This window comes from Semicossyphus pulcher, unplaced genomic scaffold (assembly GCF_022749685.1).
Source record: "Semicossyphus pulcher isolate SPU_LCO1_2020_fin unplaced genomic scaffold, fSemPul1.0.p SCAF_12, whole genome shotgun sequence".
Classification (NCBI taxonomy): Eukaryota; Metazoa; Chordata; class Actinopteri; order Labriformes; family Labridae; genus Semicossyphus; species Semicossyphus pulcher.
In genome coordinates, this window is record NW_027211626.1 from 14,302,619 (window position 1) to 14,319,803 (window position 17,185).

The window sequence follows — 17,185 nt, forward strand, 5'->3', positions numbered from 1 at the left end:
AGTGTATCTACTTCCCTGCTCGGCTCTCTTCTCTCAACCTCAGCCACATCTTTCCTCTCTCACTCATATTAATGCCTCAAGTCCTTATTTCTGCTTGTTTTGCCTGAATTACAAATACTATGTTGCTTGTTTTATGGTTACATATAGGCATCAGGCTTGTAGAATGTTTTGTTTAAACTTTTTGTTGAATTATCAGGATTACAATGTGTTTAAATAGCTGTTTACGTTCTCGGGTATAAATGACTCATTGTTTATTGCTTTTTTTGTTTGTATAGGAACACTATCACACACACTTACACACACACTCATCTAGTTGGCTCATGCATCAGTCTAACTCGCAGCAGATGTTCCACTGCCCAGGGACAAGAAGCTCTTACCCACCAGCAGCATCCCGACAGACAGGAGCGGACACACACTAACCTGGTAAGTTCCAATGCCGATGTGTTTAGGATCAATCTTCACGAGCTCGGCCAGCGGATCTTGGACACGTCTTCCAATGGACACTGTCGACACACACACGGGAGACAAACATGAGATTATACGTCTCATGAGATTCTGTGCTTTGTGGTTTTCCTGCTATGTGAATCACACTTATTGAATATGCAAATCCATATTGTTCATAATTACTGAATATGCAAATTGTGTGCATATTACAGCGCTGGCCTGAGGGCAGGCCAAGTCTAATTGTCATTCCTCCACCCCCAATGATAATAATTAAAGCTGGAGTCTCTGCACCTGTCATTTAGCTCCTTGATAGATGCTGAACCTTTAAAACCGCTAATTTATCAAGACCCGTGCACACAATGTAGCACACAAATAAACACGCACAGCCTTTAAACATGGAGTCTGCACGGCTGCTGCTGCTGCACATAAAGCCAAATGTATTTTCCATGAATACGCTGGCTGGCAGGCCCAGTGACAAGGAGGAAAAATTACAAACAACCTTATTCACATACACACCATAATACATGACATCACCCACCAACACACATGCACACAGAGCGGGAGAGAGTAACACAATCGAAACACTGTTCACATTCATGTCCCCGTATAAAACAAAGGAAGTTGCAGGTCTTTGTGTTTCTAACTTACATGGTTAAAGCTAGACTTAGACTATATCCCAAAACAGTCAGACATTTGAGACTATACTAAAATGATACGCTGTATGATAAATCCTTCCTGTGCGACTATTCCTACTGTTTTGTATTTGTGCATTTTGTGTATGTTTGATTTCCAGTGGTCAGCGATGTGGTGTGCTGCATCAGCCTCGTCACACTTAGATTTTTGAGGCAGAACGGACAGACAAAAAGAAAGAGAGGGATGGGATGTTACAGAGGGAGTATGTCTGGAATCAATGGCTCTCCTCTCCTCTCCTCTCTCTCCTCTGGCTGCGGTGGGAGGCTGCTGCCTGAGATAATATTTAGACAGGGATGGAGTTTCAACCCTGGCCTTGCTCAGTGCACCACCAAATTCTCCAATCTATTCCGTCTATAATGATATCCCTCCTTCTCTCGCTCTCTTTCTTTCTCCCTCTCTTCCTAAGAGGATCTGATTTGCAAACGGAGAACTCTGCTGCACTTATTGAAAGTTTACGAGCCAAATACAGCTGCACAAAAACTGGGAAGTGATGAAGACAGCTTCAAGAGAGGAAGGCCCTGCTCAGACACACGCACACATCGCTCAAGAGGAAGTGAAAGTATGTGAAGTGCTCTGGTCAGACAGACGGACAGCAGCGATGTGGCTGAGCTGATTGTGTTGCAGAGACAGAGGTCGGAAAAGTGAGTGGAAGATGCTGCTAAGGCTTGCTTGTCATACTAAATCAATAAGTAGCAACAGTCCAGGAAAACTGATCTTTAATCTCCCCTTTTATTCTTTGTGGTCACCACACTTACTCTGTTTTGAATCAGAGAGAATTGAAGAGAAGTGGCACTGAAGTAAGATAAAAAGAAAACCAGCCCGACAATATTGCTGATTACCACTAGGTGTCCCTAGATGTCCCAGCAACAGACAAGTCAGCTGGAAGGTGCCTGAAACTCTCAATACCCTGCATAGTATTAAACATGACCATTCATAGAGACAGAGGCAGCAAAACACATGTCCCCAAAGGTAAAACAGACAGACACAAACACTCTCTCTCCTTGAACCCCAACAATAGTGTCCTGCCTAAGCGCCCACTCTTTTTATACCCACCCAAAGTCAAGCGCTTTAGATTTCTCATGGAATTCATTAGGGGTATAAATATGGCTCTCCGTGGCTCTCTGTGCTGCTGACCACAGGAAACTAGCGAGGAATAATCCAGCCTCGCTTGATTTACGGCTTTTATAGAGGAAGTCTGCTGGAAACATTTGTTCTCTGAAACGGAGTGTGATTTTTTTATATTCTGCTACGTCCCTTAAATGATGGAGTATGTGGAGTGAGTGAGACAAAGAGAGAGAGACACAAAGGAAAGGCTAAAGATAGCCTTAACATTCACTAATAATGTTGCTGGTAATTCCTTCACAACACAATTAAAATATGGACAATTAAGATATTAACGATGAGAATACCTGCACTCCTGATGTTGGGGTCCAGCTCTGGCATCTCTTTGACGGCCTCAGGACTCACACTGTAGATGGATGCTCCCGCCTCATTGGTTATACTGGGGAAGGAAAGGAAAGAAAAAAAGTTTAATGACAAGAGGAAGAAAGAGAGGGAGAGGGTGAGATGGTGGGACAGAGAGAGACGTACGTATATAGGAACAGTTGATAAGTGGCAGGTTGGCCAGAGGAGGAGAAGGAGAAAGAAAAGGGTGCAAAATGAGAATTCATATGGCAACTTTTCAAACTGCTTCTTCATCTGAATGTGGTTGTCCCTTTGTAGTTAGCTGATCATTACCATCATTATGCACAAAATAGGATCATCTCTAGTAGTCAGACCTTAAATTTAACTGCACAATTACAAATTTTTAAAATGCATTGAGGAATCGTTGTTCAACTCAGAGTAGGTGAAAAGAACTACATGTATTCTGATTGCACACATGAGCTACTGCCTTAGTGTGTTACTATGAATAATAAACAAAATCAGAAAAGTTAAAACTGATAACCGAGTATAGCATGCACTTTGTATAAGTTTGTATTAATATGTGTTTTTCTAAACCTATTGTTAAGAGTATGAGGGCCTTTTAACATTGTAACAACTGACTCTTTAATAACACACAATATGACATGTTAGTGTGTGTTTGCTTTAGTCAACGGACCGCTGCAGCGCACTTGCAATCCATGTGGCACTACTGCCATCTTGAGGTCATTGCGGTGTACTACTTTTGGTCAGTGTGTCTAAAAATATCATTCATGAGTAACATTCTACCAGTCTTGCCTGGAGAATAAGTGGTGCTTTTGGATTGGATTTGCTCTATCTTGACTCCTAATACCCCACACTGCGATGGCTCTTAAATGCGTGGTAATCTGCAGAATGGCAGCAAACTTCTTAAGATAATCAATGATTAAATGATAAATTGATCAACCCTGCTCTGCACACTAATTAGTCAAATATATATATATATACATATATATATTTATTTTTTTTATTTTTTTTAAAGGCCCGGCCTGCATTAGCTGGCTGTATGTGATAGTGTTTTAATGCAGTACATAATTAAAAGCCTAGAATTCAAACAAACATTTCAAATGTGGCATGTAAAAATGTAAAGATCAAGGCACATGAAATGGTGCTTGGATGTAAAATTGTTCAGACAAAGCCAGACTTCAAAGAAACTTTAAGTTGAAAAGAAATGTCTGTCCAAGGCACAATAAGAGGCTCAAATAGCTTCAATCATCTGCAGCCCCTGTGAGCTTTATTTGATAAAGTCAAATTGTGAATTTCGGATTTTTCAAGAGTGACACTGCAGCTTTTGATCCTCATAAATTAGCATTATGTATGGCTAAGTTTCATGTTATTTCCATTTTATTATGTACATATATAGAGAAAAGGAAAGACTGGTTTAATATTAGAATAAAGATAAATAATAAAGATTTCTTTAAAAATAGAGACTGCAAATAATTATACCTACGTAGATGTAATGAAGTAATTACAACAAGATTTTAAGCAACTTAACACACACACCCTGAATATTCTAATTAACTGTGAAATTAAACAACTTGCAAAAATGCATTTAATTTAGCTTAGATTAAACTAAAGCTAATATTATCATTTCTACATTACGTAACAATAAAGATCCTAATAATAAAACTAACTTATTCTACAAGGCAACAAATTCTACCTTTGTTCCCGTTTTAATGTATTCAGTCTAAAGTAGGCCGCTTATCATCCATAACCACACAGACGGGATGGTGGTACAACAAAGCCACTGATACCCGAGATAATGCTTCTGAAATACAACAGAAGCTGTCATGTTGTTTAGGCCTTCTCTTCTCTCGGCTGGATGGAGAGAAAGAGAGGAAAGATCGGAGGCAGAAGAGGGGGGGCTTTTTCCTCAGGGCTGACCAGTATGAAGAGGGGGTCAGCACCTCCCCAACGACCTCAACTGAGAATGAGGCCTTGTGTGGTACACACAAACAACACGCAGCAGATGCCTGGACCTTACCACAACAACCTTGCCAATTACAAGTATCTTGTTAATGAGGAGTGGCAGAGGCCTTCTGATGAGAATCACATTTAAATGAACTTGTCCTCCCTCCCTCTCTCGCTCCCATCCTCTCTATTCATCCCCTCCTCCGCCTCACTGTTCTTTTTGTCAGCTCCCTATCCGTCGCGCTGACAGCTGACATATCGCCATGGTGACACTGCTAACGAGCACTGGCACATGACCTTCAACGAGGTCAGAGCAGAGCTGGTCATTAAGCTGACACACTCTGTCTCACGCACACAGGGAGCACAGAGACACACACAGACATTTATGCTGAGTATGACACAAAACAAAGTATGAAAATAACTAAAAAAAAATTATATTCTACCTAAATTTAATGCTTCTCTCCATATTCAGGCTGTCATTTTTGTCACATGACTTCAGCCTCCTCCTTCATTCAGAGACAGTAAACAATGGAGGTCAAGTAAAAGAGTGACAGGACCTCGAAAGACAGAGAATGACAGAAAAGAGAAAAGGTAACATGGGCCAAAAGATATAATTAAGAGCACGCAGCAAAATAAAATACAAAGGATATTGGGTAAATAGAAAGGGAGGCCACCAGCCCCTATCATGTCCATCCTAATTAAGGCAGCCAATGGGGCAGCTGGGTAACAGCACTGTCATGGATACAGCTCTGAGCCCTCATCGCCGTAGCCTCCATGGCTGTCGCCGTGCTGAGGGCATCATCCTGGCAGACAGCAGAAGGTTGTCTGCTCTCCAGCTCTCTGGCCTAAGTGGGTGGATGGTCGAAGCATGGACACACACACACACACACTGAGACACAAAGTCAATGGTCGCCTCTTGGTGTAAAGCGATGACTTGGTGGCCCTGTAGGGTTATCATTTATTCGCACTCTTTTGCTCTCTCAAATGCGCACACACACACACACACACACATGAATACAGGCCTGCCTTTGGCGCTGTCCCATCCTGGGGCAAAGTCACAAACAGGCTCCCCCTATTTCTTCCCGTACTGGTGGTCTTCGAGACACACCCTTGGGCCTGACACACACACACTCACACATCGTGACCGGGACGCCACTGCCCCTCAAGAAACCCAACATTGGAGGAGATGGATACACACTTTGATACCTCGTTACAGCCTTCTGGCTCACGCAGCCCTAATCTAAATTAAAAACAGCTCATCAGATCAGTCAGAAAAGAAGAGGGGCAATAATATCACCGACTAATCTGATACACCGGACAAAAAGTTAAAAGGGAGGGGTAAGGGGGGGCAACAAGACAGCAGATCTTCATTTGTCAATGGGATTACAGTGCTAATCAGTGCTAATCAGTGCTAGCATTTTGTAAGTGATAATGACTAATATTAGCTTTTTTATTAGGTATGCACATCAAAGTCACATCAGCACTGTACATTAAACAAATACTGACTCATGTTTGGTTTGCCTAACTTTGAAGAAGTTCAAACTTTAAGCTTGTCATCTGGATCTGAGTCAGTGCCATAAAGACTAAACGAGAACGCTCTGTCTGTGTCGGTATTACTATCCTGTTGGTTGGTGGGGAGGGTGGGGGACTGAGGGTCAATGTTCTAAATTACTCTAAATGTAACGGACAGCCTGTTGTAGTGTTTATATTGTGTTGATCTCAACAATAAAAAAAAAAAGAAAAAGGTAGAAAAACTTTTGCTTACTCTTCTGCAAATTTGTTTTAAGCTCAAAGTTTTGGTAAAAGATTAAATAACTAACAAATAAAGTCATCATTAACTGTTAATGGTAGTAAATGTGGCTATATGGTAAATAATTACTTTCATTGATCCACAGATTATTTTCAGATTAAAATGTCATAAAGTTGTGAAAAACTCATTAAGACTCAGTGACATCTTTAATTTACGTCCTTATTTAGCATCATAATTGACAAATAAAAGCAGATTTCCTCAAATTTTATGAGCTGGAAAGAACAAATATTTGACATTTTTGCTTGAAAAATGTACCAATCGGTTAATGGATTCCAAAAAAATAGTAGGAAATATTTTTTTTCTATCAACTAATTGATAAAAAAGAATCAATTTACTCATTGTTACAGATGTAGAAGATTTTTTTTCCTTTAGATCACATTCCATAATTACATGGTGGTTTTACATGAATGTTGCTGATATCTCGCCCCTGAACCTCTCTCCACACATATCCAAAGACAAGACGGTAAGAGAGTAACAAGGAGCATCATTAATGGCAACTGTCAAATAAAATTGCAGATCTAAATTTGGAGAATCAGCTTTCTCCATAAAGGGCTATCTTCATATCTGTAGTTTTATGACACTAAATGCTTTATTTTTTTTATCACACTGTATATTTAAAGGCTCAACTTGGACAAGAGTTGTGCAACACACTGGTTTTGTGCTCTATACTGAAACTATGTTAAATTGCATCGTCCCTGTCAAATAAAGAAATTCAGTTCAAATTCTAAATCAGCTGCAAGTACAATCATGCAGGCACATTTAAAAAACTATATTATGAATTATTATATGAATATATATTAATACAAAAAGACCTGGAACTAAAGAACCTGGTCTCATTGGATGCTTTTAATGTGCTCTTGGATAACTTGGAGGCAGACACATCTGGCTATAGAAAGATATTTATGATTGTGGTTGTTTTAGACAAAGTTTGACTGGCTTCACTTCTTATTTCATGTTTCTTATTGTATTATAGTCGTGTATTCTGTGTTATGTTTGTATGTATGTCTGCAACTTTGTTAATGTGCTGCTGCCTGTCTTGGCCAGGACACTCTTGAAAAGAGATTTTTAAACTCAAGAGCCTTTTCCTGGTTAAATAAAGGTTCAATTAAAAAACAATATATTAATGTAAACTTTAAAATGTAATTAAATCTTTGCCTTTTTGTTGTGACACCTCTGAAATCTGAAGAAAACAGAACACAGGTGGGAAAAAAGGCGATGTTCATGCAAAACCAGGTGAAATTACACAATTGTGAGAACCCTAATTTAGCCTCTATTTCCACACAATGCGAATTCACTGGAGTAGCTGGAGTTACCTGACCAATTGCATCAAACATGGAGGAACTCAGTGGGAATTGTCTACTAGCTAGTTAAAGACCAACATTCAAGATGGCTTCAGGTAGGAGAGTTTAGATTACATTAACACACCTTTAGAGTACAGTGTCCTTAATGTCTGTCGCCTTCTTTGTTCACAACTCACTTTGTGTTCAGAATACTTGGACTGGCCTTGCTTCACTTCCTTAGTAGAAGCTCTGATGGTCACGTCTTACTAACCCAAAATGTATTCACACAAACACACACAGACGCACACACACACACACACACACACATAAGTTTCTCTGTCCCGGCTGCTCAAACAGCTTGGGTCCATTGTTCAGTCAGCTGCAAAGCCTGACCTCAGGGAGGCAAATTGAGGGACGCACTATGTCTTAAGTCCCACACAGACACACACACACACACGCACACACGTCGGGTCTGAAGACGATGACATTTTTCACAGAGAAAAGCGTCCAAATGGCAGGTGTCAGGGGCCGTCAGTCTCCAGCGAGGCGCTAGAAGGCAGGCAGGCAGCCGCACACACACATAAACTCCAACTGCCAGTGTGAGGCACGTCTGAAAAGAGCAAAGCCTCACAGACACTCATGTCAATCTGGGAGCAGCAAAGGCCTGCGCTCGTGTCACGCAAAAACGCATACACACCAGCACGCACGCACACACAACCCAAAACGCAAGTACACACACGGCATGTCATACAGACTCATCACACATGTTTGTCACACGCAGGACCGTCGCAGGGAACACTGGGAGCCTAGGGGAGGATGGAGGGAGGGGCAGGAGACGGGACGGAGGATGACCACCAGTGAGGCAGGATGGGAGGAGAGAGGGGGCTGTGGGTGATATGGAGGAGGCTGGCAGATATTTGCTGTCCACCACCTGCGAATGCCAAAGGTCCTCTGCCACTGCCCTACACATGTACAGAAGCAAGAACCAATAGTCGCTTTACAAGAGACATTGCATAGCTGCAGTAAAATAAAGGTGCAGTACAGCAAAAGGAGGGGCCAAGGATGGACGGTGTCTCGTACAGCCAATTTAGGATTTATTAAAAAAAAAATGATAGGAGATAGGAGACAGATGTTACTCCCATTACCGGCTCTTGAAAAATTTGCTTTGCCAATTTCATGGCTAAAGGTGAGAAAGGAGAAGCATGTCATCATAAGAGTAAGAGGTTTCAGAGATTTCTAGCAGCATCGAACTGAAGCACAAGTGTATTTGCAGCTCTCTTTAGACCTGAGAGCAAATATATTTTGGTCTAAGGCCAAAATGCATTTGTGATATACTGACACAGTACGAGCCATCCAGACCACTCAGGTCGTCCGGGACAGGTCTGCTTTCTGTCCCCAGTGAGTCAGAACATGGAGAAGCAGCGTTCAGTTTTTATACTCAGATCAGAGGATCCTGGATGCTCCAAGATCCAGGCTTAAAATCAGAGATAACAGAGCCTTAGTGGTGGCTGGTCCTAATTTGTGGAACAGTCTACCTGCTAATAATAGAAATGCTCAGACCTTTGAGAGCTTAAAATCCTCTTTGCGCTGGCTTTTAATTCCAGTTGAGCTTGACATCCTGACATTTTATTATGCAACTATATTTTACTCTTATTTATTGTGTTTTTATTGTTCATGTTACTCATATTTGTTCTTTTAATTGATATTATGTTTTAAGCTTGTAAAGCACTTTGGTCAACCAGTGGTTGTTTTAATTGTGCTATATAAACAAACTTTGACTTGACTCCGTATAACTAGAAGAAACTCACAGAAAGTTGCAGGTTCCCTGAAACACCGAGTCAAGGCTGAAGACTCACCTGTTCACAGCTGCCTTTTATTAAATGATTTTAATAAATAAATTATTTATAACTGCACTGTAACTTTTACTCTTATATGTTATACCTGTGTTTTAGCTTCTGTTTTAGCCGTTAATCATTTATCTTCACTTTGCTTTTTAAAGTCTTGTTACATGATGTTTCTTTGCACTTTGTTATGATGCTTTTGTCGTCTTGTGTAAAGCACTTTGAATTGTCTTGTTGCTGAAATGTGCTGTATAAATAAAGTTGCCTTGCCTTCTCCAGCCCGGCTGAGGCCCTTTTGTTGCCTCTAAATCCATCTGTCCCCCTTGCTCCACCTTCTCCCCAACCTTCAACCCCTTCGCTGAGGCCTGAGTGCCCGGATCTCACTCAGTCATCGCTGGGCCTGCCACTGTATGTTCATCACTCACTCAGCCTGGCCCCTGGGAGCATGCCTGGACACAGGACATGACAGGGGATACACACACACACAGTCATGAATACAGTCTCCAACACTGTCCTGCAGGTCCATCAGCTAGCCAGTAATAATGATCTCATCCCACCAGGAGTGAGCTGCAGGGCGAGACGGTCAAGGTCTTATTATAAGGATGTCTGTGTGTCAGTGCAGGGAAACACTGTTGGCTATTTGAGTATAGTTCCCACTGCAAATGTGTGTGTGGCTCTTGGACAACTTAAAGTATGAACCAGTCAAGGAGAGAACGATGATGACTCCTCCTAGAGAGAGGGGTTGCCCACTACTAACCCTAACCCTAGCAGAAGACTACTTCATTTCATGGTGCTTAAGTCAAATTATTAAGTTGATATAAGTTCATTGTAATTAATTCAAGGCAAACAGGAACGCTGCCTTGGAGACCCTGAAGGATGTGTGTTTATGAAGAAGGGTAACAGGGTCGGTCATCTCACCGCCTTCAGGAGTTAAAGAGCAAGTGGTCAAGAAAGTGGATGTCGTTTTTGTTTGCCTTTAGCTGTGGTCCCTGAGTGTGTGTGTGTGTGTGTGTGTGTATCATCATCACCATTGCCCAAAGATCTCCCTAACCTTACCCCACATGTTCTTGCCCTCCGATATCATCAACATCAGCTTGCTGCGAAACCAATCGCTGTCAACTTGTCACCCGTCATGCACACACATGCCACAAACACACATATTCAAATATTCAAATGCATTTTAGTTCAATCAACGCATTGTCACAGCAGATAGAGTTTAAGTTTGGTAGAATATGCAGCAGGAGCAGCCATTGGCCTCTGACAAAAAACATTAAAGTCAAAAGTAGCATATGACGTACACGTGACGGAAAACTCTCTTTTTTCTTATCTTTATAAACCAAATAAGAACACTGTAAGAGCTTTGCCTGTCAAATGTTAGCTGATTTAGTATAGTGATTTTTCTTCTCTATCACTCATGCTGCAACATGAAAGAAACGACTTATTCTCCTTCATCTTAACAGATTGATATGCACTTGACAACAAGAGCAGGTTTGCAAACGTTGGTCTGCACTACAATTTGTTAACAATGCATTAATAGTGGTTACGGTAATATTTTTTTAGGATTAGGTTATCTGTTTAAGAAAGCAGCGTTCAGAGTACCTTTTGTCGGTGTACTGTAGGTGCACAATCCACATAGCAAATATCATCTCTGATTTGAGCTCCAAAATGTCTAAATATCAGCAGCTATATTGGCAATCAGTGAAACTGAACCTCTTAAATTGGTATTGCTGTACTTTGTCATTGTATGACAGCTCTATATACTTTTTTATTTCTATTTATTTTATCTATTCTTATCTTTATACTGTATTTACTTACTTGGTATGTTCTCTTTGTTCTGCTGCAACACCTGAATTTCCCCCCATGGGGATCAATAAAGTATTATCTTATCTCATCTTAAAATAACATGTCAGTCAACCTCTAGTCAACAGATAGCACTACAGCCTGTGCAACTCCTTAATGGGTTTGTAACTAGCAGATTATATCATATGATACACAGCCTATCTAAGGAATGTGATCAGTAGGGTAATTGGTTAAGAAATTGAAGCTGATGACGGGTTGATCTCTGTGTGGCTGCAAGTAATAAGACCTTCTCCTAAAGTACAGAAGTAACATCTTTAGGCTGGACTCACAATGAGGGTGTGTGTGTGTGTGTGTGTGTGTGTGTGTGTGTGTGTGTGTGTGCATCTCCCCTACCAATCAGCTCCTATCACAAAAATCCAAGAAACACCAGCTGACGAAGGTGACATAGACCACTGAGCATCTTCCAGTAAAAAAAAAACAAAACACACACACACACACACACACACACACACACACACACACGCACAGACATCTATCAGGCCGGTGCTGAGCACTTTTATGTGCTTTGACAAAGCCTGCATGCTCTACCAGTTAGTGCTAAAGCACAATGACAGACAAGGTCATGCTGCGCTGGCCTGTCAAGGAGCCAAAAAGAAAACACACACACACACACACACACACACACACACACCAGAAGGCAGCGTGCTCGCCATGAGCAGGTGTTGACGACAATAACCAAGCAGCCAGTAACCAGGACACATTTTTGCACGTTCTTATCACACACATTAACACATCTGAGTACATACAGAGGGTTTAAGCTACCTTAAACTTTAAAAACAACTTACTTTAGTGAGAAAAGTGGAGTTTTACACCAACATGACGTCACAAACTGACATCCAGCAGGAGGGCTTTGAATTATCGGGACACAGCTGTATGGCAAATAAGCTAATGTGCATTCAGTGGGGGCCGTCACAAGCACGGACAAACCTTGTCAGAGAAATAATACCTCATGCTGTATAATGTCCTGCAGGAGTCTGCTCATTCGCAGAGGCATTGTTCAAGCTTAATCATGGAAAGGTTATGTTTTTGTAAACCTAATAGAGGATGAAGAGTCGAATCTGGTGATTTATTTCCCACTTAGCAGAGACAAGAGTAGAGGATAATTACATGTGATCCAGGTGTCACACTTAAGGCTTTGGACACCCTAACAACACTCATCAGATGACTTATAATGTAGTAGTAGTCCCACTGTAAAAACATAATCTAACAATGCATCTGACCTCTTACAAAAAGTACTAGATACTAGATACTAGATAACCACTGGCCAGCCTTTTTTACACTTTCACACATACTCCCGACCTCAATGACTTAGATTAACACACACAGATACACAAACGTCTGCCCTTGTCTGGCCGTCTTTGGAAAAGGCCACACTCCTTTCAAATTACAAAAGAGGTGACTCAGTGAGTACGATGAGTCTACTCAAACAGGACTAAGGCACTGAAAACTGCACACACGCACACACACACACACACAAGCGCATACACTGAAAAGAAAAAAAATAGAAGTAAGGATGTCCCGCAGGCTGCCATTTCTGGCTGTCATTCCAGCTGAGCATTGAGGCAGAAGGACAGAGAGAGCGAGACAGGCGGGTGGACAAGAAAGGGTGGAGAAGGGTGGGGGTGGTGGCACAATGAAGGCTCACAGGGAGACAGGAAGCAGATGGTGCAAATGAGGCCGAGGTCTTTAATGAAGTACTGCGCTGTTAAGGATGAGAGGACTGGACGGGACAGGAAAGTGCGTATTACCTTCATGCATGTGTGTATGTACGAGTGCACCCACACAGATCTGAATAATATCTGTGAAAGTGTCTTTTAACATCGGCAAAGTGACACCACATAGCAAGGTACTAAAGTTAGAAATCCTCCTAACTGACACTTACACTAAAAGACACAGGACTGTATCCAGCTTGTTTGCAATACAGAAGGCTGTAGGTGTGCTGGTGCTTTTCCACCACCATGACTGAACCATCTGCCTGCAAACAGCCTGCCTGAAAAACTCTCTACACCTGTCGATTAAGAACCTGCTGGGGTACGAGGTCAGCCGACAAACGCCCCAACATACAGAAATGCACAGAGTCACATAGTGTACCAGAAACTGGGTCAATTAATTGTACTGGGGACATTCACAGCGAGCACCAAGACCCCTCGCTGTTTCCGATGCTACGTAGCTATTCTCCGTCATTGCCATCATCCTTGTTGCCGTGGTAATGAGGTTTCCCTAATGGCAGGTCAGGGTCAGCTGCGGGTCAGTCAGCAGGGGAGTGAGACCCTCATAGTTAGCAACAACGGTCGTCCCTCCAGGCCAGCCAGCTCTCCCTGCCCTCCCAACATCATCCATCAAGGGATATTTGGTCAAGTTTGGCCCATTAGAGACCCACATCTGACACGCATATATCTTTAAGGAGTCTTTAAACACACACACACTAACTGAGAAGACGTGTGCTTAGCATACCAGAGTTACACTAGACTTTTTTGACGGCTAATTTGGCCGTTAATATTCCGTCCTATTAGAATAACAATCAGACATATGCTTTGAATAGCCATACATGTCTAATTAATATATACATTGGACATTAATTAATTCATTAGACATCATCCTAAATGTGTGTCTTTGCATTTCATTAACATTGAATAAAGTAACTTTAAAATAAGCTACATGAAGAAGCCAAAATAGGTCTAAGAAAAAGAAAAGAATGTAGCCTCGTCAAACCCAAGTTATTAACCTTTTTCCTCAGTGAAGCTGTCATGACTAGTCTTGTTTAGTGAAGTACTTCATTTGTATTTTGTTGTTTAGGTATTTCCTGTTTTACTTTGACACCTTGTCTCTCGTGTTGATCCACTATCTGCCTTTGTGTTTCCCGCTTGTTGGATTTTGTGCCCTGCCCTTATTGTTTTCACCTGCTCCCTTGATTGTCTCACCTGTGCCCAATTAGTCTCACCTCCCTTTGTGCTCCCCTGTCTCAGTGTCGGTTCGTCACATGTCTTTCATGTTGTGCTCTGTCTTTTGTCCTTGCTCCTCGTGGCTCTCTGTGTTTTTTGACCAGCCGTTGTACTTTTCCTGTGGATTATTTGTTACCTGTTTTGTTGGACCTTTTTGGCTGTTGGATTTTGTTTGCATATTTTTTTGCGCTTATGTAAACTTCTCAGGGCGTTTTTTTTTTTGTTCTTGAGCGAGAATCCACGCTCTGCTGCCACACACGACACGGGAATTGTGCTGGCAGTCTCTGCCAGCTTTGCCCAGTCGGAGTAGATTTCCCAAAATCCCGGATGATACTTTCACAGACCGTGTGGAATTTCAACCTGCCGTAGCCACGCAGCACTGTCCTCATCGGAACTGCATGTCACCGAGTTCTGAGGTGCAAATGATGCGTTGCACTGTGCCATTGTCCGTCTCCGCCTATCCATCTCTCGGTGTTTTAACAGTGGAGGCAAAGGCTGCATTCTAAGTCCTCTTAGCAACACGTCTTTTAATAAACACAATAAAAGACATATTTGGGATATTTTCCCACCGGACATTTTGGCCATTGGTATCTCTATCTGCCAGACAACTACACGTGATACCGGAGAAGAGCCGGTAGATACCAGCTAACGTAAACCCTGTCCCCTACAACATCCTTAAGGAATCATTACCACGCAAAATACTGATGTGCAAAGTGGGTCCAAACTCCAGTCTTATATTTCAGAGACATACATCAGGGAGAACACCACCTCAGAGATAAGACAGAAGTAGTCGCTAAAAGACCAGCTTTGGACTTTTCAGGGATTTCAAAGCATGTTTTTAGCTTGAGTGTTCATAAAGGAAACACAGAGATATTAGTGAGGCAGAATGGAGAGAACAGAGAAATTAAGTATCGATGGGACTACAAATAATGAGACAAAAAAAAGAGAAGAGGACAGAGTTGGGACGAGAGTTGTGTGTCTGCATATTTTAATACATCCACACACACAGATTCCACTTCAACATATCTGCCTCTGAGCCTACATCATCCTCAGTCCAAAGAAACCAAAGTGAGGCATAAGAACAGATGACTCCAGGCCGATATCATCTGGATAACAACAACCATACTCTGGTAAAGTTCATGCACTTGCAAAAGTCTTTATTCCACAAACCCTATTAAGGCTAAGGCGGACCATTCACACATGTGCTAGTGCTGCAAAACTACAGTTAATACCAGGTGCTACAGGACGTTCAGCCAGCACCACATCAAACACAAGTCAAACATTCTTACGTGGTGTGAAAAGTACGAATACCATTAGCTGCAGTAAAAGAATGAACAAGAAAGACATTATATCAAGTTGTGAATTTTTGCTGCTCTGAAGGGACTCACGTCTGCGCAAAAGGAAAAAATGTCTGTCTTGAAAATAATCAAATGGAAGTTAACTTAATAAACACCTCACTCTGACTGTTTCTGTTCTTGCAAATAGACAGAAAATGAAACGTTAGAGAAAGAAATGTGGGCTATTACACCAAAGGTATGAACTCTGAAGTGTGTGTGTGTGAACACACAGATACTGAGCAAACTCTAATATGCAGACACACACATTCACGCACAGCTCCTGATCATTCTAGGCTGTGGTCCCGAAGCAAACCTCAAGTCAACAAACACACATGGAACTGAGCAGAGAGAGAAAGAGACTGAGAGGCCAGTGGTTATTATGCTTGGACCGAGGCTCGCTGCTGTAGTATTCTTAAGTGTTGACTGGGCCTGGTTATAGACACAACTTGGACCGCAGAACGTCTCTTTAATTGGACCAAAGTGAAACACAGTCCAGATGGCTTTAATAGACAATATTCGCTTGGGGGACACATTCCAATTTGTTTTTCTTTCCATCTTTGTCCTGCTCTCTCTCTTGCTCCTACACCTCCTTTTATTCACTCACTCTTTCCTCCCCACACAGCTCGTGTTCTCCTTTTACATTTCAACATAATGTTTCTAATGTCACCAACACCCCCTTAATCCGACTGTCTTCCCCATCCAGTTTTTCGCACCATAGACTGTACAAAAAGATGGACAACATGACAGCTTCCTATAAGTGAAGCCAAAACATCTCTATCGCCCCCTGCTGTCTGCCTGCAGTATAGGTCATAAAGCCCGCCTCCTCCATGTTAACAGATGGGACGTGAGTCAAACTATAAAATCAAAATACACGCCCGATACATTATTCTCAAACATAGTTTCGGTCATTATAGTTAGTTATTATCATGCTGATCTACGTGCAAGTGTTCATTTTTAGTTTTAATTAGTTATCTGATGCTGTAAAAAGGATGACTGACAGCTCTGTTGACAAATACAGCTCCTGTAGCTGCATTAGCAGAGTAGAGGAGGAACGTCGAGAGGAAACATAACTTAAACGATCACTACAGTCATTGAAGTTTCCATATCTGTGAACGTTAACCTCAGACCAACACAAGAAGCTGTTCTGCTGTTATGGCTCCAAATGACGTCACCATCGCAAGATGGCAGCACCTATCACGGGGGCCATTTGGGCATCAATTTCATACAATAAGAGAAGCTGGAGACACTTCGTCCATCTATATATACAGTCATTGTTCCACACACATAGACTACACCTGAGCAGGCTGCCCAGGTATATTTACGGTGGCCCAAATATATTTGCCAACCATTTTAGCATTTTTTATCAGTATTAGATGGTCATCCACGATCAATTAATTATTGGACAATCGAGTAGTGTCTACACATCTGCTCTGCAAGTAACAGAGATGAAGAGAGACATCTGGTGGTTCGATCCTCATGTTAATGTATTGAATAGACCTTCTTATGGCGTTGTTTTAATAGTTTTGTGTAGCCGGTTGGTGCCGATGTTATCATGCATTCTTAGTTTTGTATCGTTTCGATACGCTACGTCATTAACAATAAACCTCCT

At 41.8% G+C, this 17,185-nt stretch overlaps 1 protein-coding gene across 1 annotated transcript in view; it reads right to left on the reverse strand.

The window, feature by feature from the left end:
* Positions 1–17,185, reverse strand: part of srbd1 (S1 RNA binding domain 1) — a 54,288-nt gene that overhangs the window by 24,189 nt on the left and 12,914 nt on the right. The window contains exons 15-16 of the mRNA XM_069658110.1: positions 2,547–2,638; positions 421–503 (exon numbers count right to left, since the gene is read on the reverse strand). Of these exons, the coding sequence (XP_069514211.1) occupies positions 421–503; positions 2,547–2,638 (175 nt within the window). The remainder of the gene's footprint in view (positions 1–420; positions 504–2,546; positions 2,639–17,185) is intronic.